The 27,473-nt window shown below is 46.9% G+C and overlaps 1 protein-coding gene across 4 annotated transcripts; it reads right to left on the reverse strand.

Annotated features, from left to right (window-relative positions):
* Positions 1–1,866: 1,866 nt before the first annotated feature.
* Positions 1,867–27,429, reverse strand: TRIM3 (tripartite motif containing 3). 4 transcript variants are annotated; one of them, XM_016133525.2, is made up of 12 exons: positions 27,255–27,429; positions 19,981–20,145; positions 11,227–11,458; positions 10,870–11,021; positions 10,468–10,648; positions 9,471–10,203; positions 9,235–9,338; positions 4,284–4,451; positions 3,930–4,098; positions 3,622–3,692; positions 2,566–2,706; positions 1,871–2,440 (listed from the first exon to the last, which is right to left on the reverse strand). In XM_016133525.2, exons 2-12 carry the CDS (start codon positions 20,109–20,111, stop codon positions 2,288–2,290), a joined length of 2,235 nt encoding a protein of 744 aa, XP_015989011.1. In that variant the 5' UTR covers positions 20,112–20,145; positions 27,255–27,429; the 3' UTR covers positions 1,871–2,287. The 4 variants fall into 4 exon arrangements, with proteins under 4 accessions (XP_036077004.1, XP_015989013.1, XP_015989011.1 ...); XM_016133524.2 differs by having other exon boundaries at positions 27,281–27,428; XM_036221111.1 differs by lacking the exon at positions 27,255–27,429 and having other exon boundaries at positions 1,867–2,440; positions 19,981–20,147.
* Between the last annotated feature and the right edge of the window lie 44 nt (positions 27,430–27,473).

Genomic DNA, 27,473 nt, shown 5'->3' on the forward strand with positions numbered 1-27,473 from the left:
TGCAGGTCACTCACTGCTCAAGGAGGCCCTCCTTGCCCACTCTACTTAACACCATATTCTCTATTTTATTTCCTTCATAGCTTTAACACAAACTGTCATTACACATTTAGTTCCATGTGTTTACTTGATTGCCTGCCTTCTCCAGTAAACTATAAGCTCCAGAAAGGCAGGGACCATTTCTGTCTATATCCCTAGGGCCCGCCATTCTGTCTGACCCACAGCAAGTACTCAGAAATATTTGTTGAATTAATAAATGAACCTGGAGGCCACATATGGCTATAGGGCTGTTCCTATCATCAGATAGTCCTATACAAGCAAGGTGTGAACCCTTCTAGGACCACAGACTAATTTTATGACCTATCCCAGCAGGGGCTCTGCTGTAACCACCAAGTCTGCAAAGATCATTTAAGACATGCCAATTAAGTCAAGGCACAGCCTCCACTGCCAGGTACCACTTCCACCTATTTCTGTGCCCAAGGCCTGAATAGGGAAGAAAATGCCCACTGAATCATGTCTAGGAGGAAGTGAACCCACCTTGAGACACCTTCTGCATGGCTTGGGCAGTCTACTAACCTGGTATCTACGAAATTCAGCCCCAGCATCCTGTTCTGGAGTTGGTAGGTGAGCCATGTGGGGCTTCCCACCCAAGGAAATTCACCTTTATTGCCATTTTCTTCCCCTGCTACCATCAAGTATCCAGAATGTAAACACATGACAGATTGAGGGCTGGGAACTTTGAGCCTCCATCCTATGTCACTGCTTTGCTCAAGATGAGGGTGCGGGGGAGGAATAAATCTTTACCTGAGAGCACTCAGGGAAGACCTCACCAGAGCTGAGTGACTGATGATTGAGCAACCATCTCTGCTGGCCAGGGCATGGGATCAGGGCTACAAGTAGGCCCTATAAGCACTCATCCTAGAACTTTCAGGGAGGTCATCTATTCCTACTTGCCTACCATGTCTCAAGTGGGGACAAAAAGGACCAGAAAGGTGAACATAACAGACTTCCATGTCCCCCATGGTCTTCTGCAGATCCATGGAGAGGTCCTTTTATCCTAGCCCTTGGAGTCATGCTGCACCAAGACAATGTCTTAAGCTTTCCCATGACCTCCTATAAGCAATCCTCACAGAGCCATCATTCTCCAAATCTTATTGAATGCCTTCTCTGCCACTCACCAGGCTAGGTGCAAGGGACTTAAGAATAAGTGCTACAGCTTATCAGGTAGGAATCTAATAGCTATAGATTCAAGTCTGGGCTCTGCTCTTTATCAGCCATATGCCCTATTTCTCTGAGCCTTACCCTTTTGTAGAAAGCATCACAGTCCCTACCTCCCAAATCACTGAGTGCTGGTTGTAATTATCTCTGAAACTGGCAGCCAAACCCTGGCAGACTGGAGCTCAGGAAGGGGTGCTAGGACCTTCAATCCACTGTAGAGAAAGGGAAGCAATCTTGAAATGGAGGGCAGGAGGCTGAAGTAGGGCTCCAGAGCTTTGAGACTGAGCTCTATTATTGCCGTGGAGTCTCCCTCACCCAGCTTCCACCTGGGCTAGGCCCAGATCCCTTACCCAGGCTTGGCCCTCAAGGATTGCTGTCATACCCTGCAATGTTCTCCCTGCAGCCGCTGGCTGTGTTCAGGTCAAGGGTCATTTTCCCCAGGGCAAATGGCCAAAGGACTTATTATTTCTGCAGGAGTGGGCGTTTGGTCGGTGGCTCAGGATCCCAGGGGTTCACCCTCTCTTGCTCTCCTCTCCTGAAGCATCGAAACATCAGGATCCATTTGGGAATCTGCCTTTTAGTCCAGGGCTAGTCCCACCATCCCACCATCCCACCCACTCACATCTCCACCCCACAAGAAAGCAACAAAAACACGTGGCGAACACATTTATTTAATATAGGGGTGGGGTATTGCTGTCTCTGTCAGTGTGTGTGGGGCGGTAGGGAGACAACCAGAGGGACTTCTGCCCTGGAGTAAGAGGCTGTTCCGGCCCTAGGATGGGGGGGTGAGGAGCAGACCAAGGGGACAGGGGTGACGTGTAAGGGGGGTAGGGTGAAGCTCTGCACACGTCCTTGGGACCCCAGTCCAGGCCCACCCAGTTACCAAAGCAAGAACCGAATAAATAAAGTGCAACCGTGGGGTTGGGAGACGGGAAGAGGAAGGGCACCGGGCGCACCCACGCCCACAGCCCACATTCAGTGCTGCCGGGTCTGGCCCAACTCTGGACCAGACCCTCCTGTCCAATCACCCCTATGTCCGTCCCTCCATGAGCCAGGCAGGGCCCCTGTGCAGCTACTGGAGGTAGCGATAGGCCTTAAAGCAGTGGTTGCCGGCGTCGGCCACCACCACATGGCCATCCGAGGTCAGTGCCAGGCCCTGTGGGCCGTACAGTGGCTCTGCAGATGTGTTGATGTAGGATAGGAAGGAGCCAGAGCTGTCAAATACCTGGGGAATGAATGGAGAATGAGGGAGAAGTGAGATAAGGCAGATGAGAGGCATTTTGGGGGTGTGTATGTGCGTGGGACACATCAGAAAACCTTACCCTCATGTCATCCCTGGGCTTTACTCACCTGGATACGGCTGTTGCCCCAGTCAGCCACGATGATGTTCCCATTGGAGTCCACAGCTACTCCCGTTGGGGCATTAAACTGCCCATTGCCCTCGCCATGGGAGCCAAACTTGAAGAGGAACTCTCCATCGGCACTGTACACCTGGCAGGGCAAAAGGCTGGGGACTGGGGAGCTGGCCTTGGGCTAAGGGTGGAGTCTTGAAGGACAGGGTGAAGCCCCAGGGCTGAGGATCCTCAGATCTGCAACTACAGCTCAGTTCTTCCCAGGCTTTGTGTCCAGGCACCCGACTGCCTACTGGACATCTCTAGCTGATGTCCCTTGGGTATATCAAATCTAAGAGCCCATCTTCCCTAGGAAAGCAGTTTTGATTTATTGTTCTCAGTGACTGGCAACACCCATTCGGCTTTCAGTCATTCTAGACTCCACCTTCTCTTCTGCCTGACAGCTGATAAATTAACACAACCATTGATTCTATCACAAATCTGTACCCTAGGCATATATTGCCACCACGATGGTCCTTATCTGGATTGATCTTCCTGCCTCTACTCTTGCCCCAGCCAGAGTGATCTAAGACACATAGAATTGTATCGCCTCACTGCCTGCGATCCTTCAGTGACTCCCGCTCACTCTTAGGAAGAGAGCGAGCCCTTCCTCTAAAGGGCACACAAGCCTCATCCTAGCAAACCCAGTCTGAAGTACTTATAGTTTCTTGAACATGCCATTAGGGTTCCTATCTCCAGTTCTTGGCTCCTGTCCCCTCTGCCTTAAATCCTGTCCTCCTTCTCTACCTTCAGGCTAATTCCCACTGGTGCTTTAGGTCATTCTCAGTCTCACCTGAGTCACATATTTCTGCTATGTCCTTGCACAGTTCCCTGAATGTCCTTACCTCAGAATCTATCACATCACATAAGAATATGATAGGGATAGTATTTGGTTTATTCATAACTGTATCCCCAGCTTATAGATAGTGCCTGGGTTAAAGTAGTTATGACATGAGTGTTTACTGTTCATATGAATGATCTTAAGAGGGAAAAAAAGGTGAGGGAGGACACTGACCTTCACTGAATGGTTATGGAAATCCGTCACTACAATCTCATTCTTGTTGTTCACAGCCACAAAGTGAGGCCCTGAAAATATAAAATGGGTCTCTAGGGCAGCAAGTAGGGATACTGAACGGTACGGGGAATAATGTTTGTAATGAAAAACCGGGGGTGTTAGGAGAGGGGTGGGGTCTCTGGGGCACAGTGAATGAAATAGGTCCTCTCGGGCCTAGATAGGAAGAGGGGGTCTTTATAGCTGGGGTACCTAGGGTGGGGTTCTCTGGGACTAGGGTATCAGAAGAGATCTGAGTTGTCCTCCAATACCTGCGAAGTGACGGTCAGTGGCCCCACGGCCCCCAAAACGGCCAACCAGCTTGCCATTTGGTTGGAAGGTGAAGACGCAGCAGGACTTGTTGTCGACCACAATGATATGTCCGTTCCGGTCTACAGCTACCCCCTTGGGGCCCATGAGGCGGCCAGCTCCAATCTTTGTCTGGAGGAAGGGGATACCCATTAAGGGCTTTATCCTTCCTGATGGGGAAAGTAGTCCCGCCTGGCACAAAAGTAGAACCTTGGGCTGGGAATGGACCAGTCAGGCCCTGACCACCAGGAGGCACTAGAATGGTTACCTCAGCTGGTCACCAGGGATGCAGAGTGTAGTGACAGTAAGGCTCTCACCTTGAACTTGCCCTCAGGGGAGAAGATGCTGACCCAACGGTTGTCATAGTCTGCCACAATAATGTCTCCGTTGGTGTCCACTGCCACACCTGTGGGGCGCTGCAGCTGCCCAGGTGAGCGCCCTCGGACCCCAAAGCGGAACTTGAACTGGCCTTCATTGGAGAAAACCTGGAGCAGAGGATCAAGGGAGGGAGGACGAAGGAGGGGAGAGACTATGGGCACAGAGGGAAGGGAGGAGGATCCTGAGGGTAGAGACCCGCCCCCACTCATTCAGTCATTTGACAAGCACTGAAACCATGTGAGGGGCACAAAGAACAACAAGACAAGGCTGCAGACCTTTAGGGACTTGCAGCAGAGGTGCGATGAGACTGTAAGAATATGAAAGAGGAGAGGGGGAGTGGTCAAAAAGGGCTCCAAGCGAAGAGGGTATCTGAGCTAGTAACCAAAAAGAATGGCAAAAAATGGACTAAAATCAGCCAGCAAAGGAGGGGCAAGAAAGGCATTTAAGCAGAATATGTAAAGGGCACAGAGTCCAGTATGAGCCTATCCAGTGTGGCTGGACTGCAAGAAGCAGTCCTATGAAAAGGAGACCAGTTTTACCCTGAGTGTACTGGTTCACTGAGACAAGGAGTGACAAGATGAGATTTGCCTTTGTGGTAAGAAATATATTTGGTCTTTGTCCTCAAGGGCCTGGCACATTGCTCCTCAAAGCCCTGGAATTTCCTGATGATAGTATCTTTTGTCATTCATAAGGAGCCCCCTTTGAAGTTATGCTATGGCAGTGACTTAGGGTAGGGCCCCCAGATAGCTTAGGATGGGGCTGGTCATCAGAAAGATCAAATAATTAAAGGGTTGGAACTTTCAGCCTTATCCACTAACCTATGGGAAGGAAGTGTATGTGGGAAGGAGGAGGGGAGTTATGCACCACATGCAGATTAAGCTCTATAAAAACCCTTGAAAAACAATATTTTGACAATCTTCCAGTTTGGTGCTGGGAGGATAGTGCATCCCAGTTTCATGGGGACTGAAGCTCCTGTACTGGGGACTCTCCCAGCTCTCACCCTTATGTGCCTCTTAATTTGGCTGTTCATTGGTATTCTTTATCAAATCATTTATAGTAAACTGGTAAACGTATGTAAATGTTTCTCTGAGTTCTGTGAGCCTCTCTAGTTAATTAATTGAACCCAAAGAGGGGATTGTGGGAACTTCTAACTCATAGCTGATTGGTCAGATGCATAGGTGACAACCTGGACTTGCAATTGTGTCTGAAGTGGGGGAAGTCTTATGGGACTGAGCCCTTAACCTGTGGGAGGTGAAGCTACCTCCAGGTAGACGGTGTCAGCATTGAGTTAAATTTGTAGGATACCTGGTCAGTCCACTGAGAATTAGAAAATTGCTTGGTGGTACTGGAAAAAACACACTGAGGCTTTTAAGAAAGAGCACTCTGGCTACAGGGAAGAGTCGAGACTGGAAGCTAGCTGACCAGTCAGAGGCCGCTGCAGCAGTCCAGGTGGGAAATGATTATGACTTGAACCAGGGCACTTGCTGGAGGGCAACAGATGGACTCAAGAGACATATAGGAAGTAGACTCAACAAGACTTAGTAGCAGACAAGATGGGTAGGGAAGTGGGGAAATGGACAAGAATTAGCCCGGCCAGGCTATGGGGTTAATAGCCTGTTGCTTTTGGACAGAATGACCTTTCAACCTCACGTCTCTCCTACCTCCTCCACCTTAGGCACCCAACATGTTCAGTTCTCCCCATCCTAAAAGCACCTTCCTTAATGCTCCTTTCCTCTTTAGCTAAACATTCTTGCTTCTCCTTCACAGGCAAGACATCATCACTCACTGCATGAGTCTCACACACGGCTTTGCTACAGGCTCTAGGGACATAAGTCAAAGCCAGGAGCAGCCTTGGAAAACTCAAGTTTTAGGCCTTGGCTTTGCTCTTTGATCCAGAGCTGCTCCCTCTTTAGTGGACTGGGCTCCCTACCCTTGGCCCATCCCCATCTCTTAGGCTTGCAGGACTGTTTGAACTGGTCCCTTCAACAGATCTCACTCCCTCCATGGCAGACCTCCCACCATGCCACTGCCTATTCTGCCCTGGTCCCGTGGTGAAACAGCACTTGTCGGCATGAGAAGGGGGGCACTGCAGGCTAAGGAGTTGATGTGAGAGACACTAAATGATACCACCAGATCAGCAGTGAGGTCATGTATCTTTCTCCTCCAGTCTGAGCAGCTCAGTTTCCAGCTCAAAACTGATGAGGATTGGAGGGTGTGGGGGTGTCTTGCTCTTCCCATCCTATCATACACCACCACTTAAAACTGACCAACTCTTGTTCATCTTTATATTCTCAGAATTTCATGTCACTTCTTCAGAGAAGACTTTAATGACCAACTCCACCCCTGAATCAATGTATACATATACAGTTAGGTATCCATAATATACACTTCATAGCTCTCTTCATAATAGTCACTTCTATAACTAAATCACTACTAAATATCTTTGTCCCCTTCCAAAAATGTAAGTTCTAGGCAGGGCAGGGACTGTGTCTGTTGTTTGTTGCTACATTTGCAGTACTGGTATAGTAACTGGCACAGAGCGGGCATTTGCTCAATTTCAAACCAGAACTGGACATTTCCACTTGAATGCCACACAGCGATCTCAAACTCAACATGTGCAAAAGTGAATTGATCAGCTTATACCTAGATGTGATCCTACATGGCAACATCATCTACCCAGTGCACTGAGTCCTGCCATTCCTGATCCCTGCCTCTCTCTTGGCATCCGATGGTACATCAAAACCTGCCATGTTTGGTTCCTTAGCATCTCAAGAATCTGCTGGTGCCCTAGATTGGTCCTTACCATCTCTCTCCTACAGCACAGTAGAACTAAATCACTTCAGGATCTGAATCTAGTAGGGGAGAGAGACCAAAACAAAACAAAACAAACCAGTGATTCTGGTAAAGTGTGAAAAGTGTTATAGCAAAAGGCTGAGGGAGCTCAGAGGAGAATGTGATTAATATTCTGCCTGAAGGAAATGAACAAATTTTCATAGAAGAGCTGATAAAAATTTCTGGACTAAGATAATTACACCAATTGTCAAATCAAATATACAAATCAAATTCTTCATTCGGCCTCCACCACAGACAGATCCAAAGGAGGAAACGTTCACCCTAATCCTCACAAACTGAGGGGTGCAGGTCACAGTCCATCTGGGAGCCCAGCCCATACTAAGCCTGAGGCCTCCAGAGTAAGAGAAGCAGAAACTCAGCTTTGGAATCTGAGAGCCAGGCTCCTAGAAGCTAGGAAGTCGGGGTACAGGGAGGAGCAGGAGCAAGGAAGACTACTATAAGAACAGCAAGTGTTTGGAAAGGACAGGGGGCTGTAGTAGGCCCTGCCTCTCAATTCCCCACCCTGAAACAGGAGACATGCACAGCCCTTCATCAGAGAGACAAAGTAGCACATCATCCTGTATGTATGAGCACCCACGTGTATGCACACCAGGGGTTTCCTAAAACTCAACTTTTGTACCAGAAAGCATCCCTGGCACAAGAAGGAGAAAAAAAGTTAGAAGGCGGAGGGAGTGACTGAGTAGGACCTCAGTACCAACTCTCTCTTCGTGTGCCCGACCCCATCTCCTCCTCACTTTCCAGGCTGGGTCTAAATCCTTCCCTTTGCTGACCTGGGCCTCTCCATTCCTCTGCTCCTAGGAACAGGTTGGGAATAAAGATGGCCTGGATGGGACTGGGAATACGGTCATGGAAGAGTTCCTGGTACCTTCAGCCTGCTAGGTAGAAAGCACAGGTGAGGGAGGAGCTGACATTAAGGTGACAGACCTTTGGCAGAGCTGGATCTGTGACAGGGGTACTCAAGTGGGTCAAGAAGTTTAAATTTATAGATGTTGTGAAGTAAGAATCTTCAGGGAAATGTTTCGCTCCCTGATAAAATGTTTCCAAGAATTGAAGTTCAGGGTAGTTAAAAACAATCTTGTACAGGATAAAATCAAAATTCCATAGCATCCTCTCCAAAACCATTTACAATGTGCCTCAGCTACTTGGCTCTTAATAGCAATCTACCTCCAGCCCCTCTGGGATCCTTCTAGTTCCCTGATCAACCCCCTCCAGCACTTTCCCACCTTTTGGCTTTTGCTTATAGCCTCCGCCTGGACAATGATATTTTTAACTAACATTAGAAGGTTTACTAAGTGTCAGGCACAGTACATTATGTCATTTAATGCTCCCAGAAACCCTATGAGGTATTTGTTTCCTAATTTTACACATGATTTAACTGAAGCTCAGAGAGGTCACATGACTTGTCAGTAAGTGACAGAGCTAGGATTCAAGCCCAGGTGTCTGGTTTCAAAGCCTGAACTTTTTTAACTGCTCTGCTGTGTCTACCACACTGGTACCTGCCACTAGGCTCTGGGCTCACTACAAAGAATAGCAAGCAAAAACTACATTCTCTGGCTTTAAGGAGTTTGAAGTGTCCATTCATGTGGAGGATGTATTAATCAGGTCTGTGAGGGACTGGTCTTGCCCCTGGAAGACAGCCCTTTTCACAAGTTACCCCATTTGACTGTCTAGTCAACTTGTATCCTGATCATGTAGTGGTGAAAAGAGAAGAAAGTAAGCCAGCCAGGCGGAGCTCAAGTGAAGGCAGACGGGAAGGAAGAATGAGCCAAATCTTTGGGGTCCAGGAGCTAGTCTGGCCTGAGCCATGGCCTGAGAAGTAGAGGCTGCCAGCACAGTGAACCCTGGTACCTAACTGAATGTGGTTACTGTTATGGCAGGTGGAGGTGAGGTTGCAAGTGGATGAATAAAAAGGATGGTGCTACGATTTATGGTACTATGTGTAGGGTTTCATCTTTCAGGTGACTTATACACTCTCTTTTAGGAGACTGTAGCTGGAGAACTTTTATTTTGGTGTTAAGGAGCTGGACAGGCACTCACCTGAATACATTGGTTGTTGCTGTCTGCTACTACTATGCGGCCACTGCTAGCTGCGGACACACCCTGTAAATTAGTAAATTCGCCCTTCTCCCTTCCACGACTTCCTGTGGGAAAGGGATGGGGGAAACAAAAGAATTCACTGGCACATCACGTTGAACCACCCTGACCTCTCCACCCTGCTCTCCCGCCTGAGCCCACTTTCGCCTGGCTTTGCCCGGGAGCCAGGCCATCTGTACCAACTCGGAAGACGAGCTCATCCTCAATGGGATTGTCCTTCCGCTTGCCGCCTGTGCTGTACATGGAGCTAGGTCTCCGCACCGCCTTCTGGCGCACGTGGCTGCCTGGGCCACCAGGAGACTTGACGCGGCGCTTGACGTCGTCTGGAGAAGGTGGCAGGTCCCCAGGACGCAGGGCACGCACGCGAAAGGGGCTGCCACGCACGGGCTGGCCATATAGCAGCACTGAGAGAAGTAGCTCGCCCTCGGAGCGCGCTGTGTACACCAGCTCGTACGTGCCATTCTTGTGGTCCACCACCGGCACCGGAAGGCGCGTGCCGTCGGGGCCCGTGAGCTCCGCACGCAGCTCGGCGCTGCCCGTGCGCACGAGACGCCCATCTTTGTCTTTGGTAGTGACAGTGAGCGAGGCGGGCTGGCCCACCAGTGCCTGGCGCAGACCCTCACCCGTGGCCACCGTCTCGTGTGCAGTGGCATTCGTAGTGAGCAGTGCGCCCAGATTGAGCACCGATCGCCGCAGCCCGTCGACCTCAAGGACCAGTTCCAGCTGCGCGTTCTCGTGTGGCCTCTCTGGGAAGGCCTGCGCTGCCAATGCTGCCAGCCGCTCTCGCATGTGCTTGCGCACCAGTAACACCTCCGGGGCTGAGCCCAGGCGCAGTGCCTGCTCCGCAAAGCTGCAGCTACTGCCAATGTGTTCTTGACCCTGGCGCAGTGTGTCTAGCTGGGTCTGCAACACCTGAGGAAGCGTTAGGGGAAGGCTGGGTGAGCAGACTGGCGCAGAGCCTGCCATTCATTCTTGATGAACTCGTAATACTACAGCATTAAAGAAATACGAGAGGGGAAATGTGGACACAGATGCCCACAGCACCTGCGGGGCCACGTCAGGAGGCAGAAAGTATGGACAAGGGAAAGGGGTGCACAGGTGTGGAAAGCAGGAACACATGGAGGCAATAAAGCCTTCTCATGATGGACAGTGGTAGGGAAGGGTGAGCAGAGGTACCTTCTGCTTGGCCCCACAAATGGCCTCCAAGTCGCTGACCAGAGCCTGCTTGCGCTGCTGTAACGCTTGCTCCAGGTCCTCAAAGGCTGCGCTGATCTGGGCCAGGGCCTCTGCCTTGCGCTCCTGCAGCTGCTGGCTGATGCCCCCCACTAAGGCAATAGCTGCAGACAGCTGTGGCAGTCTGGGGAGGGGAAAAATCTCATACTGGGGTGGCTTGAGGTGCCCTCACCAAACCAAACCATTCCTTCTCCCTGCTGCTGCCCTCCAGGAGATTGCCCTACCTGACGCCTTCCTGCCCTCCCTAAGAATTTTATCTCTACACTCCCCAGGGTCCCTTACCTGCCCCTGTTGAGACACCATCCCTGATGGCCCCACCAGCCCAGGTTTCCACCAGGTGCCTACCGGCCGCGCACAGCCTCCAGCTGGCGCTGCAGGGCTGCCTTATGCTGCTCCACCACGTCACGCAGCAGCACCGTGCCGTGCTCCCGGTGCTCCCCCGCCCGACACTCGCCACACATGGCCGTCTCACAGGCCTCACAGTAAAACTCCATCGTCTGGCAGCATAAAGACTTCAGTTAGGCAGTGGCTAGACACCAAACTTCTGTGCCCCTTCCCATGTGCCCTCCTGGCCCCTTACCTTCCAGGTGCACCCCCTACCTGGACTTATCCAGAGAAACACCCTCTCACCCCGTCGGCCCCTCCCCCGCCTCCTGACCCTCCACCCCAAGTCCTGGCCTCACTGGGCCTGCTTGGGCCCACCTTGCCTTCATGGTTGGGGCAGGAGAGGGGGCGGCCAGCCACTGCGCTGAGGGGGTGGGGGTCTTCGGGGTCATGGGCCCCATCAGGTGCCTGCTGCATTGCCTCCATAAGGCTGCTGATGAAGAAGTTATTCTGCAGTGCCGAGACACCCTGCTCGGGGAGGATAGATGTCTGCCGACACACTGGACAGGACAGCGTCAGGCTCTGGGCAGGGATGTAGTTCTGGAGGCATCTGGCCAGGAAGGAGGTAGAGCCGAAGGAGTGAGTAGAGCATCAGTGCAACCTTCCTCATACCTTCCATGGGTGCTATCCCTCTTCTCGAAGGTATGCCATTACACTTCATTTTGAAACCACACTCTGGATGGCACACACATCTTGCCCTGCCAATAGGTATAAAAGGACTCATTTCTCACAACTGAGTAGAAACACATCCCTGACCTCTCCCAGAATGCGACATACCCTCTTTCCTCACAGTGTGCACAAACACAGGTTCACCTTTCAGAAGTGTCTACAAACTCTTTTCATAGATAAATGCTCCCACTTCGTTAACTCATTAAACATTTATTGACTGCCTTTCTTGCCAAATTAGTGCCAAGTTCTGGGGATACAAACACAAAGCACAGTGCATACCTTTAAAATACTTCTAATCTACTGAAAACAGAGGTCACAGAAATAGAGAGTTTTAGAAGTAAACAGTAGAATAATTAAGGGTGTGTGTCCTGGAGCTAGGCTGCCTGGGTTCAATTCCCAGGGCAGTCATCTATTATACTGTGTGACCCTTGACAAGTTACTTAACTTTGATGAGCCAAGGATTCTTCCTTTGTAAGATGGAGACAGTATAAACTTTACAGGGTGTTGGAAAGATTAATTGTAAAGGGCTTATAAGCCCAATTCACAGAAAGCACTATATATTATAGGTAATTAATATTATTTATTGTTAATATAAGGAATAGATGCACTGATAAGGAAATGTAGGAAATGTACAGAAGGGGCATCTGGCCCAGAGTAGGTAGAGAGGGCAGCCATGAAAAGCCTCAGAGGATAAGCCAAATCTTCATGGATAAATAATGTTAGCCTGACCAAAGAAAGGTACAGGGAGAAGAACAGTGTTCCAGAAGAGAAGGCAGCCAGAAACAGTACAGTGTGGGCAGGGAATTATAAACAGCTTAATGTGGCTGGAGACCAAGTTCAAGACAAGGAATGGTAAGAGGAGTTTGAAGAGAGAGGCAGGGGCCAGCTGTGGAGGGCCTCGTAGGATACACCAAGAAGCTTAGAAATTATTGCGATAACAAAAGAGAGCCACAGGAGCATGGGTCAGCCAGATTTACATTCTATCAAGCTCTTCTTTACTGTTTCTGGGTAGAGGGTGAATTTGAATGTGACAAAACAGCAGACAAAGGGTGGTAGCATCAGCATCAGCAGCAGCAGCAGCAGCATCGCCCAGTTGCCATTTATTAAGCACTATGTACAAAGCACTGTGCTTTGCTCTTTGTGTTTATGTAAACAGACTCTGAAAGAGTAAGTGGTCCAAAGTAACAAAATGAGTGAGCATTAGAGCCTGGATCCAAATCCAATGCAAAGCATGTGCTTAACCAAGATACTCTTGCAATAGTCTGGGCAAGAGATAAGAAGATCTAGATCTAGGCAGTAGCAATGTAGACTAAGGTGAAACAAATCTGAGAAGTACTTAAGAAGTACAGCCAATGGGAGGTGTTGTCTGATTAGATATGTGGAGTGAGAGATGAGTCTTGGTTGATTCCCAGATTCCTAGCTTAGATCCCTGAGTACTAAGATGAGAAACTAGAAAGGGTGGTTTGTAGAAAAGTTCAGCCTAGACCTGGCCAAGTTTACTCTAACAGTTGACATCCAGGTAGAGAGACCTGTCGAGAGCTGGGAAGAAGGCAAGTTAGACATAGAAATGAGGATGCCATCAGCATTTAGATGGCCTCTATAGCCATGAGAGAGGATGCGATCAGCCAAAAAGGGGTAGACAGTAATGAAAGCAGGTCCGGGCACCCAGCAAATACTGAATGAGGGGAGCAAAAAGAAACAGGCAGAGAAGCAGGGGGAGAGACAGTGTCAGGGTAGCAAATTCCAGATGGAGAGAATGAGTAGTCATCAGTGTCAAAAGCAGTGGAATCAGAGAACATAAAGACGAGGAAATGCCCATCACATTTGGCAAAAATGAGAGTACTTCTGTCTGTAAGGAAAACAGCGGAGTGGTAGAGGAAGGAAAGCTTGACTTGTGCCAGTTGAAGAGTGAATGGGAGGTTGGAAGTTTGATGGCAGCTGGGTGCATAAAGGCAGAAAGTTATCTGTTTGTAATGGGACCCTTGAGCATGCCTATAAATTGAGGAAATAGTACAGAAAGAGAGGTGGAAGAGACTAGAAGAGATGAGACAAGATCTAGGGATGGAGGGGCGGCTCAGATTGGCCTGAAGAGGAGGACTAGACCTCATCCCTCCAAATGGAGGGGAAAAAAGAGGTGGATGTACTTGAGTACAGGCAGCAAAGCTAGAGAGAGAGAATGCCTAACTTGCCTCAGGCAAGATCAGCTGCTGAGAGTGAAGGAGGGGAAATTCAGCACAGCAGGGCTGTGATTAGTCACCAAAGGAAGTAGGAGAGGAAGCTTACTAGAAACAGGCAGCATGTTTGGAGACAGCGAATTTGTGGAGGGAAGATCTGCATGCTGCAAACTTTCCCAAATCCCCAATCTCTTCTGTTAATGTTCTCCATGGCTCTTGATCTGAACTAATTAATTTTTATTTATTTAACAAACACTATGTGCCAGGCACAACTCTAAATGCTTCGCAAATATAAACTTACTTGTGACCTCATTTCCCCTGCAGAACTTTTGAGTAGAGAGTGGTTTTTGCCTCATACTCCACATTCCTTAGGGACAGAAGGTGCGGTTGAGTCCTCCCCGCCCTCAACTGGAACATTTCTAAACTATTCCTCAGCTCCCTGGAAGTTCATGCTTTCTATCTACACTACCTCTCCTTGTTATTGTCTCTGCTGACTTAATGGTTGCTTCCCCATTCTCTGAAGCTTTTCTTCTGGTTTATTCTCTTCTTTGAACCACATCCCCCCCCCCCCAACACACACACACACACACACACACACACCTGCCATCGGTCCCAGTGGCTCTGACATCGACAAGGTGACCCACCCACCAACAGGATTTCTTAGTCCCTTGACCACCTCACCCCCGTGATCTTTTCTTCCACTTCACTTCAGCTGTCCACTCCCACCACCACCCATATCCCATCAGCTGTCACTGCATCAACTCTGAAATCTGCATTTCAACTATTCCACTCCATTCCCCTGTAGCTCTCTTCCCGGCTCACTGAATCTGGCGTTTCTCCTGCAAAATGCCCTCAAATTCATAAAGACCTTCCTATTGGTTGACCATACCTGGCTTACAATAGCTTCTCTACAATCCCTTCTCAAAACAGCAGCCAGAGTGAGCTTTAAAAAATCTAATTTATGTTACATTTCACTGATTTAAAAAAAAAAAATCCTCCAATGGTTTCCCATTGCATTTAAAGTAAAATCCAAACACCTTCCTAAAATTGCCAAGCTCCCCCACGAACTGGTCCTCTTTTGGACCTCACTTCATCCCACTTTCTTCCTAACTCAGCCACTTCTTCCTTAAGGCCTTTATATGGAACAATGCAAAGAGTTTTGCAGTGCCTGGAACAATCTGCACATGTCTGTTTCCTTCTTGTCCTCAGGTGTCAGGTCAAATATCGCCTCCTCAGGGAAACCTTCCTTGATGACTCTATGAAAAATAGCTCAACCACCCCCACTTACTCCCTATTTATTTCCTGCAAAACATTCAGCATATGATGTGACATGACTGTTTGATTTTTTACTTGTTCACTGTCCATCACTGCTCACTAGATCATAAGTTCTTTAAGAGCAAAGACCAAAAGATAAATAAGTGAGTAGTAGTAAACGATGAAGGCTCTGCAGAATACTATGAACAATTATACTCCAACAAATTTAAAAACCTAGAAGAAATGGATAAATTCCTGAAAACATACAACCTACCAAGGGTAAATCATGAAGAAATAGAAAATCTGAATAGATGGATTACAAGTAATGAAGTTGAATCAGTAATTTTAAAACTCTTAAAAAACAAAAGTTTGGAACAAGATAGCTTCACAGGTGAATTCTACCAAAGATTTTAAGAAGAGTTAATACCTATCCTCGTCAAATTATTCCAAAAAATTAAAGAGGAAGAAATGCTTCCAAACTCATTTTGAGACCAGCATTACCCTGATACCAAACCCAGACACAGATCCCACAAAAAAAGAACATAACAGGCCAATATCCCTGATGAACACAGATGCAAAAATCCTCAACAAAATATTAGCAAACCAAATTAAAAAACATATTGAAAGGATCATACATCATGATCAAGTGGGATTTATTCCAGGGATGCAAGGATGGCTAACATCCACAAATCAATCAATGTGATATACCACATCGACAAAATGAAAGATAAAAATCATTTGATTCTCTTACTATATGCAGAAAAAGCATCTAACAAAATTCAACATGCATTTATGATAAAAACTCTTAACAAGGTAGGGGTAGAGGAAACATAACTCAACATAATAAATGCCATATATGACAAGCCCACAGCTAACATCATATTCAGTGGTGAAAAGCTGAAAGCTTTTCATCTAAGATCAGGAATAAGACAAGGATGCCCACTCTCACTACTTTTATTCAACATAGTATTAGAAGTCCTAGTTATAGAAATTAGGCAAGAAAAATATATAAACATTATCCAATTGGAAAGGAAGAAGTAAAACTGTCACTGTTGGCAGACGACATGACATTATATATAGAAAATCCTAAAGACGCCACCAAAAAACTATTAGAAGTAATAAATAGATTCAGTAAAGCCATAGAATGCAAAATTAACATACAGATCTGGTCCTGTTTCTATACACTAATAAGCTATCAGAAAGAGAATTTAAGAAACAATACCATCTATAAGTGTATCAAAAAGAATAAAATAGCTAGGATTAAATTTAACCAAGGAGGTCAAAGACCTGTAGTCTGAAAATATAAAACACTGATGAAAAAGATTGAGAATACAAATAAAGGGAAAGGTGTACCATGATAATGAATTGGAATATTGTTGAAATGTCCATTCTACCAAAGGCAATCTACAGATTTGATGCAATATCCATCAAAATATCAATGGCATTTTTCACAAAACTGGAACAAAGAATCCTAAAATTTGTAAGGAACCACAAAACACCAAAAGCAATCTTGAGAAAGAAGAAGAAAGCTGGAGGTATCACACTCCAATTTGAACTATACTACAAAGCTATAATAATCAAAACAGTATGACACGAGCATGAAAACAGTCACATAGATAAACAGAATAGACTATAAAGCCCATAAAATAAACTCACACATATATAGACAATTAATCTATGACAAAGAAGGCAAGAAAATACAATGGGGAAGAGACTATCTCTTTCATAAATGACATTGGGAAAACTGGACAGCTACAAGCAAAAGAATGAAACTGGGCCACTCTCTTACACCATATACAAAAATAAATTCAAAATGGATTAAAGACTCGAATACAAGACCCGAAACCCTAAAACTACTAGAAGAAAAACATAGGCAGTAAGCTCTTTGACATTGGTTTTAGCAATATTTTTTAGACCAGTCTTGTCAGGCAAGGACAACAAAGCAATAATAAACAAATGAGATTACAATAAATTCAAAAGCTTTGCACAGAGAAGGAAACCATCAACAAAATGAAAAGAAACCTATGGAAAGAAAGAAAATATGTGTAAATCATATATCTGATTTGGGGTTAACATCGAAAATATATAAAGAACTTATAGAATCTAATATCAGAAAAACAACCCAATCAAAAATGGGCAGGGTACTTGAATAGACATTTTTCCAAAGAAATATACAGATGGCCAACAGACACATGAAAAGATGCTCAACATCACTAATCATCAGGGAAATGCAAATCAAAACCACAATGAGTTATCACTTCACATTTGTCAGAACGGCTATTATCAAAAAGAAAAAATAACAAATGTTGATGAGGATATGGAGGAAAGGAAACCCTACTACTCTGTTGGTGGGATTATAAAATAGTGCAGCCACTATAGGAAACACTTTGGAGTCTCCTCAAAAAACTAAAAATAGAACTATCATACGATCTAGCAATTCCACTTCTGGGTATTTATCAAAAGACAATGAAAAAGCTAATTTGAAGAGATATCTGCACCCCTAGGTTCACTGATTATTATTTACAATAGCTAAGATATGGAAGTAACTTAAGTGTCCACTGACGGGTGAATGGATAAAATTGTGTGTGTGTGTGTAATGGAATATTATTCAGCCATAAAAAAAAAAAAGAATTAAATCTTGCCATTTGTGAAAACATGAATGGAGCTAGAGGGTATTATGCTAAGTGAAGACAGGGAAAGAAAGACAAATACAATATGATTTTATGTACATGTGGAATCTAAAAAAATAAAACAAAACAAAAACATACTCAGAGACACAGGAAACAAACTGGTGGTTACCAAAATGTGGAGGGGTTGGGGGTGGGAGGGAGCAATAGGTAAAGGGAATTAATAGGTAAGAACATCCAATTATAAAATAAATAAGTCATGGGGGTATAATGTACAGCATAGGGAACACAATCAATAATATTGTAATAATTTTCTATGGTGACAGTAACTAGATTTATCATGGAGATCATTTTGTAATATATATAAATATTGAATCACTATGATATATGCCTGAAACTTACAGGATATTATATGTCAATTATACATCAATAAAAAGAGAGTGACAAGTCTGCAGTCAAATCTGGATTCAGACCTCGTCTATTGCCGTAGACATATTTCTTAATTACTTAATGACTCTGAACCCTAGTTTCCTCTGCTCTGAAATAGGGATAATAAAGTATCTGTTGTGAACATTAAGTAAATCAATACATGTAAATCACTTTGCCAGTCCCAGGCAAATACTAAGCAATCAATACATGGTAGTTATTATAATTTCTCAGGCACTGATTTTCTCCAGAAGTGTTTAGTGATCTGGGGGTAGGAGAAGGTGCAGAGACATCTTTACTGATCCAGCACTGAGCTTCTGCCATGTGGGTTTAGAAAAGGACAAAGATGTGAGGGAATTGTGGCAGCCAGTCAGATGGACAGCCATTGGATCCAGGATGGGTAGACAGAGAGGCCAGGATGGATCTGGTGGCTGGGAGGAGAGGGAGTAGTTGAGCAGACTGGATGTCTATATCCAGTTAAAACTGGTGCAGTTGGAGTGGGATAATGGGAGCCAGAAGTGGGATACTGGACTTTAAATAATACTACCCAGAAGAAGTGGTATTATTCTGGGTGATGGCAAGATCTGGGGCATTGCTGGGAAAGAGTATGACTAAGGTGGCATGGAGGATATCCCTGGAAAAACAGTCAAGAACCAAGAGGCATAAGTGGGTGATGAAGTCACCAAGGTTGATGGAAGGAGTTGGAATGGGCAGGAAGGCTGAGACTGTTTCCAGTTGATGAAGGAAGGGGAGAGAGCGGTAGGACTGGAATCTGAATGAACAGGGCTGGAAGGGAAGCAGGGTCCCTGGGGCAGAGCCAGGTTTCAGACCAGGTGGGAGGCAGAGAGAATGCTTGGGTGGAAAAAAACATGAAAAGACCCAGGGACCAGGCCATTCACGATAGAGCAGAGGGATGAAGGCGGGAGAGAGAATACTATCTGAACACAGATGTGATCAAGTTTAAAACCCTGCGAAGACTTCATGTGGCTCTCTGGGTAAAGGCAAAACTCCCTAACAGGCCTGCAAAGCTCTCCACGTGGTCTGGCTTCAACCCTCCTCTTGAGCCTCATCCTGTGCCACTCTCAGTCACACTAGCACTGCTCCGGCTTCGCAGGGCTTCCTCTAGGCCCTCTAACCTGACACAGTCCCTCATCCCACATCCTTCCTCCTGCCTGGAATGTTCTTACCATTCCCTTCACTTAGTTCCTCCTCAGCCTCCAGATCACACTTCAGGGAAGCCTTCCCCAATTCTTCAAATTATAAGAGCCCATATGCTAAGCTGTCATAGCTTAGACTTTATTTGCAGCACTTATTAAGGGTGCAATATTATATTTACCTGTGTCTGGCTGTATTATTTGATTACTCTCTCCTTCATTATACTGTAAGCTTTCTAAGAGCAAAGATGTATCTTTTTTGACTTATCACTGCATGCCCAGTGACTGGAACATGGCTGGCACATAGTAGTTGCTCAATATATAAATATCTGTTTAATGAATCAATAATTGATAGAAGCCTAGAGGCTGGGAGGGGTTATCTTCTCTCACTGCCTCAGGGAAACAATGAGGACAGGTAAGAACAGACCTAGCTTCAAATATCCTCCCACTGGTCACAAATCCTTCTGGTGCCAGAGCTGATTCAGTCACAGCTCTGTCTGATTTCTCTGGTGCTGTCAAAAGCTGCCTTGGGGTTTGGTGAGGGGCAGAGAAGGCTCTGTTCTGAACAGGGATGATAGCTCAGTGTTAGGAGTTTCTGGCTCTCTTATGGGTTCCTGCATCAAGCCCTCATTTCCTACAGGTTGGAAGTCACCAGCTCCTCTGCATGTGTACACGAATTCCCTCACCTCTTACAGGTTTATACACGCTATTCCCCTCTAAGGAGTGCCTGCAAGGTCTTTATCCCTCCTAGTACACAGCCCCCCTCACCTCTCACAGAAGGTATGCAGGCAAGGCAGAACCTTGGGGCACCGGTACCGATCCAGGCAGATGCTGCACACCAGGAACTGCTTGTCCATTGGCTGGACCTCCGGGCCAGGGCTGTCCTCCCTCTTTGCCATGGTGCTCACGATGGCTCCTGCCACTCACACCAGCCTGTGTAAGGAGAGATGGTCAGCACCTGGGAAGTCAGCATTCCCTCTCCCCACCTGGTCCCCACCACTCAAATGCTTTGCAGTAACTAGTCCCATTTCTTTCCTGCCAGGGACAGGACAAACAGTGATCTGGAAGGAACAGGGTGAAGTAGGTGGGCTGAGTGACCCCTGAGCATGCTGCTGTGGTTAAGGGCACACGCTTAGGTTTCAAACTCAGCTCAGCCTCTTACCAACTATGTGACCTTGGACAATTCATATAACCTCTCTGAGACTCAGTTTCCTAATTTGGAATTACGGGAATAAAAATCCCTACCTCAAATGGTTGTCTGAGGATTTGCAACAGTGTATGTCAAGTGCATGGTACATGGGTGCCCACTCTTACTGACACGCCCATCCTTCAACTCCTCTGCCTCCTCAAATTGTCCTCCAGGAGACCTTTCTGATGGAGTGCCTCTCTTCTCTGACTACCTACAGCCCTCCTACCTATGCTCTGACTTACCTCTCAGCACAACTGCCCAGGTTTGCAAATTTTTTCCCACATGCCAATCAGTATCCAGCTCTGTGGATTCTGCCTCCCAAATCTCTTATCCCCTTTTCTCCAACCACACTACTGCCCCCAATTCAGATCACCACCAATTCTCTCCTGTGATACAGCAATAGCCTTCTAACTGGTATCTTTTTCTCCTCACTGTGCCTCTCATCCATCCACGCAGTTAGAATGAAGCTTTTAAAACAGATTCCATCTTGTCACTAACACCATTTATATTTCTTTCAACAGTTATCCATTGTCCGAAGGACAAAGTCCAAACTCCTTAAACTGGCCAACAAGGCTTAGCTTTGCCCATACCTCCCTCTACTACCTCATGTCTCATGATTCTATGATCAGTCACACTGATTTCTTTTCAGTTCCTGGAAAACTCCTTTTACTTCCAGGCAGTTACATATTCTGTTCTCTCTGTCTAAGATCTTCTTCTAAGCCCCTCTTTGGCTGACTACCACTTATCTTTCAGGTTGCCATGTAAATGTCACTTCCTCCAGAAGGCCTTCCCTGATTTCCTGAAGTCTGGGTTAGATGCTCCATCTTTGTGTCTCACTGCATCCTGTATTTCCTTCATCCTAGCTCTTATATGTCATATTATAATTTTCTTGTTACTTCTCTGTTTCCTCTACTGTATGCAGAGTTCTTAAGGGCAGACATATTTTATTTTTCTTAATCCAAGCACTTAGCACAGAGATTGACATAGGATCAATCTATATTTACTGAACTAATTCAGTAATCCAACAAATATTTATTAAGTGCCTCCTTTGTACAGGCACTGTGATAGAGTAATAAAACAGATATGGTCACTGTCCCTATAATGGGGAGGTGGTTACAGATATTTTAAAAGTAAATAAACAAATAAATAGATAATTATAAATTGGGAGAGGGGAGTGCTATAAAGAAGAAAAGGATGCTATGAGAAAGCATCCTTTCTTGATTGGGTGATCAGGGAAGGCCTCTCCAAGTAGGTAACTTTTAAGTAAAGCTCTGAGGGATGGAAAGAAAATGGTAAGAATAAAGGTGGAGGCATAAGAGAATGAGGGAGGGAAATCATTCTAGGCTCAAGGAACAGCATACACGAAAGTTCTTAGAGGGCTCACTGAGAACCCAAAAGGATCATGTGGTTAGAGCAAAGTGAATAAGGGGCAACAGGTGAGTTTGGGAAGGTCCGCTGATATAAGATCAGGCAGGACCTTGATGTTAAGAATATGGTTTTCTCCTAAATCGGGAAGGAAATGATGCAATTTACAAAATAAATAAATAAATAAATTTAAAAGATACTTTGGCAGCTATGAGGATTGAAGAGGAGCCAGGGGTAGAAGCAGGGAGACCCGTTAGGAACCTACCCCAGTTCTTTAGTGAGAAGTTGTCGGGTATTAGCAGAGCTATAGGCAGAAAGGTGGATGGATTTGAGAAATATATTCATGAGGTTGAATCAAAAGGACATCATGTTGGATTGGATGTGAAAGGAGAAAAGGAATGTCAATAATGACCCTCAGATTTCTCCCTTGAGCAATGGTGGGCCATGCAGAGACAGTGAAAGCTGAGAAGCTGATTTGGGGCATTCTGTTTTAGGCACGCTAAGTTTGAATCCCTGTGTGATATCCACATAGAAACATCAAGTAAGGAGTGGAATATAGGAGCTCAAGGGAGAAGTTGGGGCTTGTTATTTATTGATTAAGGAGCACTGACATATTAATGACACATAAAGCAATGAGAATGAATGAGACCACCTAGGGACAGAGAGTGGAAAGTAAAGAAGAATCCAGAGCAATGGGAGGAAAACCAAGGGAGTGTGGGACCAAGGAAATCAAAAGGAGAGTGATTCCCTGATGTGAGCACTGGGATCCTGAGATTCTCTCCTCAGAGGTGACGGGTTCTGAATCTAGAGACTTAATACATGGACAACATTGCAGGGGGGAGAACAGATTGAAGGTTGGCGGAAGAAACAGGAGGCCAGAGCCAAGCTCAGGCTTCTGTACGGTGAAGGGGAGGCCTAGGAGGAAGAGTAGGAGAAGTCCACTGCGCCCGCTCAGCTGGGGCAGCGGATGTCAGGCTCTGCCTCTCTCCAACGCCAAGGGGCTCTGCGAGCCTGTCACACAGGGGCGGGGACTGGGCTACATCCAAGACCTAACAGCTCCTCCCTCCCTTCCCCTTCCTGCTTCAGTTCCCCACCCAGACTTGCTAGGCATGCAATCGCTGAGGCCATACCCCCCCAGCCTGGATCACTCAGATTCCCTTCTCCTGGGCTCCTTTTCCCACCTCTCCAATACCACTGTGCCCCGGAGATCTGCCTCCAGATCTCTAGCCAATGGTTTAAGTGAACTATTTATCACAGCAGACACTGTGAACCTTGAACTCAGAGCTGAGATTTCACTCTCCTCAGGCTGCCTACTACCATCCCGTATCCCTTATTCCACCTGTCTTGTATAGCTCAGTTCTAAAGGCACCTCATTTCCTCATTCGGCATTCATTCAACACCTCTGCTAGACCAGCCTTCATGGATTCCACAATCTAATAAATAGATTATTGTAACACAACTTGGTGAGGGCTATGATTAGGAAGCACGGATAGCTCCAGGAGCACAGAAGTTACCTAACTTAGATTTGGGGTTGGTTGGGGGATGAGGTATTGGTGGTTGGAGGACAAGGGAATTCTTATGAAAGTGGCATTCAAGCTGAGAGGGCCAGGATGAGTTACAGATAGCATGGTGCCTTCTGCATCAAGAGACTGAATCATGCACTGAGACAGTCTTGGGCTAAGAACTGAGATGGGGTGCTAGGCAGGAGCTAGATCACACAGAGTTGTGTGGGTCTTATTAAGAAATTTAGACTTCACCCTTCCCTGCTAAGGGATTAAGGCTTTATCTAAAAAACAAAGGAAACCTGGGGGGAAGAGGAGTGGAAAGGGTTTAAGTATAGAGTGATAAAGCCACAATAGAAAAATTTTCACTGCTGTGTGGAAAATAGTTTAGAGGAGACACAAGTGGTAAGTTAAGAGACTGCCATAATATGCCAGAAGAGAGATGACGGTGGCCTTGACTAGGGTAGTAGCAAAGGGGAGATTGAGAGAAGGGGCTTTCATACGTTAGAACTTGATGGCTGATTGGTTTGAAGTGAAAAGGAAGAGAAGAAAGAATGGGACATTCAAGTGGAGAGGTCCAGCTGGCAGTTGGAAAGACAGGCTGGAGCCTAAGAAAGAGGTCTAGCCTGGAGGTAAGGATTGGGAGTCTTGGGTGTAGAGATGGCACCTGAAGCCATGGAAGTGGATGACATCACCCACGGATGACAAAGGAGAGCCTGTGACTATGGCCCCAAGGAACCTCAACATTTAGGGTATAGTCCCAGGAAGCAAAGCCTGCAAAAAAAATGAAAAGCTGTGGGCAGAGAGACAGAAGCAGGAAAGAGGGAGATTGTGAAGGCCAAGGGAGAGGAAAGCTTCATGGGCAAAGGAACAATCTCATTGCAAAACACTGCAGAAAGGTCCCATGATCTAAAGCCCAGGAGGAGCTATCATTAACTTTAGGGAGTGTGGTTTCCAGGGGCTAGAGGAGAGTAAGCCAGGTTCAGGGGGCTGAGGAGGAAGTTGATTGTGAGCAAAAGAAGGTGGCCAGCGGTAACTCCACTAGAGCCTTAACATCTGCAGAGGATGTGTTCCAAGCCTTTTTAGTTTCCCCAAATTCTCAAACAGAAGCTGATTTCCCCCCATGACTTCCTCCTACAACCTTGTGAGAGTCCCAGATTTACACAGCTGTGAGTGGAGGTAGATGACCAAAGCATTGTTAAAAAGTGGATGCAAGAGGTCAGCTAGGCTCACTTGTTTCCTAAAATGACTCACTCCTGTTCACTAGCCTCTAAGTGTATTTGATTATTTGACACCTCAGCAAAATGACAAATGACTGCAGGTTACAGTCTTTGGGGTCTCTCTGGAGCAGATGAAGCCTAAGAAGAGGTAAACTCCTCGAAGCCAAGGAATCCTTTTAATAAGATTGGCAGGGAAGGAAAGTAATGGAATTCACAGTACCATCTCCCCTACCACTGCCAGAATGAGTAGGTGAATGAACCATTTGATCAGCTGATCAACATATCAATCAAACTTCCTTGGGCACACTCTGGACCAAGCCCTTCGAATGAGAACTGAAGAGGCAAAGCTGAAAAAGATATATACTCCCTGTCTACAAGCTCTCAGACTATTGTGAGAAACGGACATGGAAATACATAACTACAATGTGATAAGTAGCATGATAGTAACATATTCAAACTGCTATGGCAGCAAAGAGGAGGAAATACCTGTCAACAGGTGGTGGAGAAAAATGAAGAGGCATCCAGAGGAAGGGATATATAAAGCTGGCTCTTGAGGGACAAATAAGAGTTTGATAGGTACAATGGGAAAACTGAGTGAAGGAACAGAAGCATGAAAAATTAAGAAACGTGGACCAGTTGGGCAATAGTACAGGACTCGAAAGGGCAGAGGTTGTATGATGCTTTCACAATCACTTGATGTGAGTTCTCCACTTGCTCCCTGGCTACTGCTTCACTGCCCATTCCTTAAATGTCTAGTTCCCCAGGACTGTGTTCTAGGGCCTCTTCTCTCACTTTCATACTCTGCTATAGAAATCCCATCATCTACTTGCTAATGACCCCAAAGCCTTATCTCCCATGCTAAAAAACTTTCTTAATCCCCGCACCTGTATATCCAACTGTATCTTGAACATCTCTGCATGGAAGATGCATGGAGACTAGTCTACAACTGTTCACTTCCCCTTAACCTACTATTCATGCTGCATTCCTCATCTCAATAAAAGGTACCACTATCTATCTAATCATGCCAGCCAGAACCCTGGGAGTTTTCTCAATTTCTCCTCTTCTTTCACCTTTGAGATACAAGCTATGATGCTTTATCTTTGATTCTACCTCTAAAATATGTCTAGATTTAAAAAGCTCAGAAGATCTAGGAGCTAGTCCTGACTGTCACTAATTCCACTAATGAAAGGTAAGACTCTGGGAAACTTCCTACTCCATCCCCTTTTTGTAAGTTGGGGGAAGCGGGGGTCTTCTTGTTTCCCAAATCTGAGATTCCCAAGGTTCTCTTTCCAGCCAAACGTCTCTATAGATTGCAATATGTGCCCATGCTTAAACTCCATCTTGTACTACCTTGAGGATTTGATTGCTGGTTTCTATGGTAGACATGTTTAGAGGGTGGCTGCAGTTGTCTCCCCCCTCCCCCCACTCCCTTCCAAAATAAATGTTTGCTGAGTTTAGGACACCCATGACACTCCCTCTGGGCACCCTCTACTCTAATAGTATGGTTTTGCTGTTTTTTTTTTCTGAACACAGGCAGTGTTACCCCAACTATGGGGTAGTACTCAAGCTTGTCTCTCCGCAAAAACGCCATTGTCCCCTAAGTGGCTGAGGCAGCACCTGGCACACAGAGGGTGCTCAGTATATGTTGGTGACAGCAGAGCCATGTTTAAATCACTGCAGTTCCTTCTCACTAGAGAGAGAGGCAAAAGCAAAGGCAATAAAAGTGAACAAGTCTCCAAGGAAAAAGACCTCCACTGAACATAAACCTTTCCCACAGCAAAAGGTAGTAAGTGCTCTGTCACTGGAGGTATGCAAGCCAAAAGAGGCAGGGCACCTGTCAGGCCTGCAGCTGATTCCAATTCTGCAGCAAATTAGAGCTCTGCTTAGGGGATGAATGGGCACTAGAGAGCTGGACACACACACAGGGGCAGACCTGTGAAAAAGATGGCTCTACCTGCTCCAACCTCCCAGATCTCATCTTCCTACAGGGGCCAGTCCTGGGTTCATGGTGTCCACATGAGAGACCCCCACACCAGGAACAAGCCCGGGGCCTGCCTTCAGTCAGAATGACCTCCCGAGGTGCAGCCTGTCCCTCCAACCTGCAACCATCTGTCCCTGCAGGTTTGCAGCCCAGGATCTGTAGCCAAGTCCAGAAGGGAGGAGGCCAGACCAGGGAGGGGCCTGGGGTCCTCCAGGCAGGGCCCAAGCTGCAGGGAAACCAGGGGGGTCCTTTCCTACATGAAATAGCCTTCGAATGAGGCTTCCTGTCCAGGGAGCAGTATGAGAGGAGGAAAGAGTGTCCTCTATCGTGGCTGGTGGGCCTCTTGGTGCTTGAAGAGGATGGACGGGAGAGCAAGGGGTAGAAGTGTCTGCACCAGGGAGAATGGAACCCTTCAGACAAGCTGGGCCACAAGATTCCAGAGTCCCACTCAGCAACACCCCCGCCCCTCCACACACACACACCGTCACCCTCGGCTGCAGCGTTCGACACCCTACGCCAACATACACAAGCTCCCAAACCCCGCGCTCCTCCAAGGAACCATCACCCATCCACCCGCGCCTCCCCCCCTCAAACATGGACCTCACGTGAGCAGCCACAGCCCGAAGAATCCCCTCACTGCTCTCACGGACATGGACACGCCTCACGTGGACAGAGACAACCACAGCTTTTGAAATGCATCTGTGCCCCCACCCACAGACGCTCGGACAGAAACCCGACCACTGAGACCCGGCCCCGGACCAAGGCAGACAGGAATACAAACGCACCCCTGGGGGCCGCCAGTCGCACTCACCGCGGCGGAGAAGGATGGGAGGCCAAGACCCGGACTGCGGCCACTCCGAGGGGCCTGCGGCGCTGACCCCGCTGCCAGCGCCTGTCTGCCCGGCCCTGCCCGCGGCGCCGCCCCACGTCCCGCGCCTCCGCCTGTCCTCGCGCCGGCGCCGCCGCCGGACCCCGCCGCACAGGACGGAGGGAGGGGTCGGGGC

This window comes from Rousettus aegyptiacus, unplaced genomic scaffold (genome assembly GCF_014176215.1).
Source record: "Rousettus aegyptiacus isolate mRouAeg1 unplaced genomic scaffold, mRouAeg1.p scaffold_m13_p_5, whole genome shotgun sequence".
NCBI lineage: Eukaryota > Metazoa > Chordata > Mammalia > Chiroptera > Pteropodidae > Rousettus > Rousettus aegyptiacus.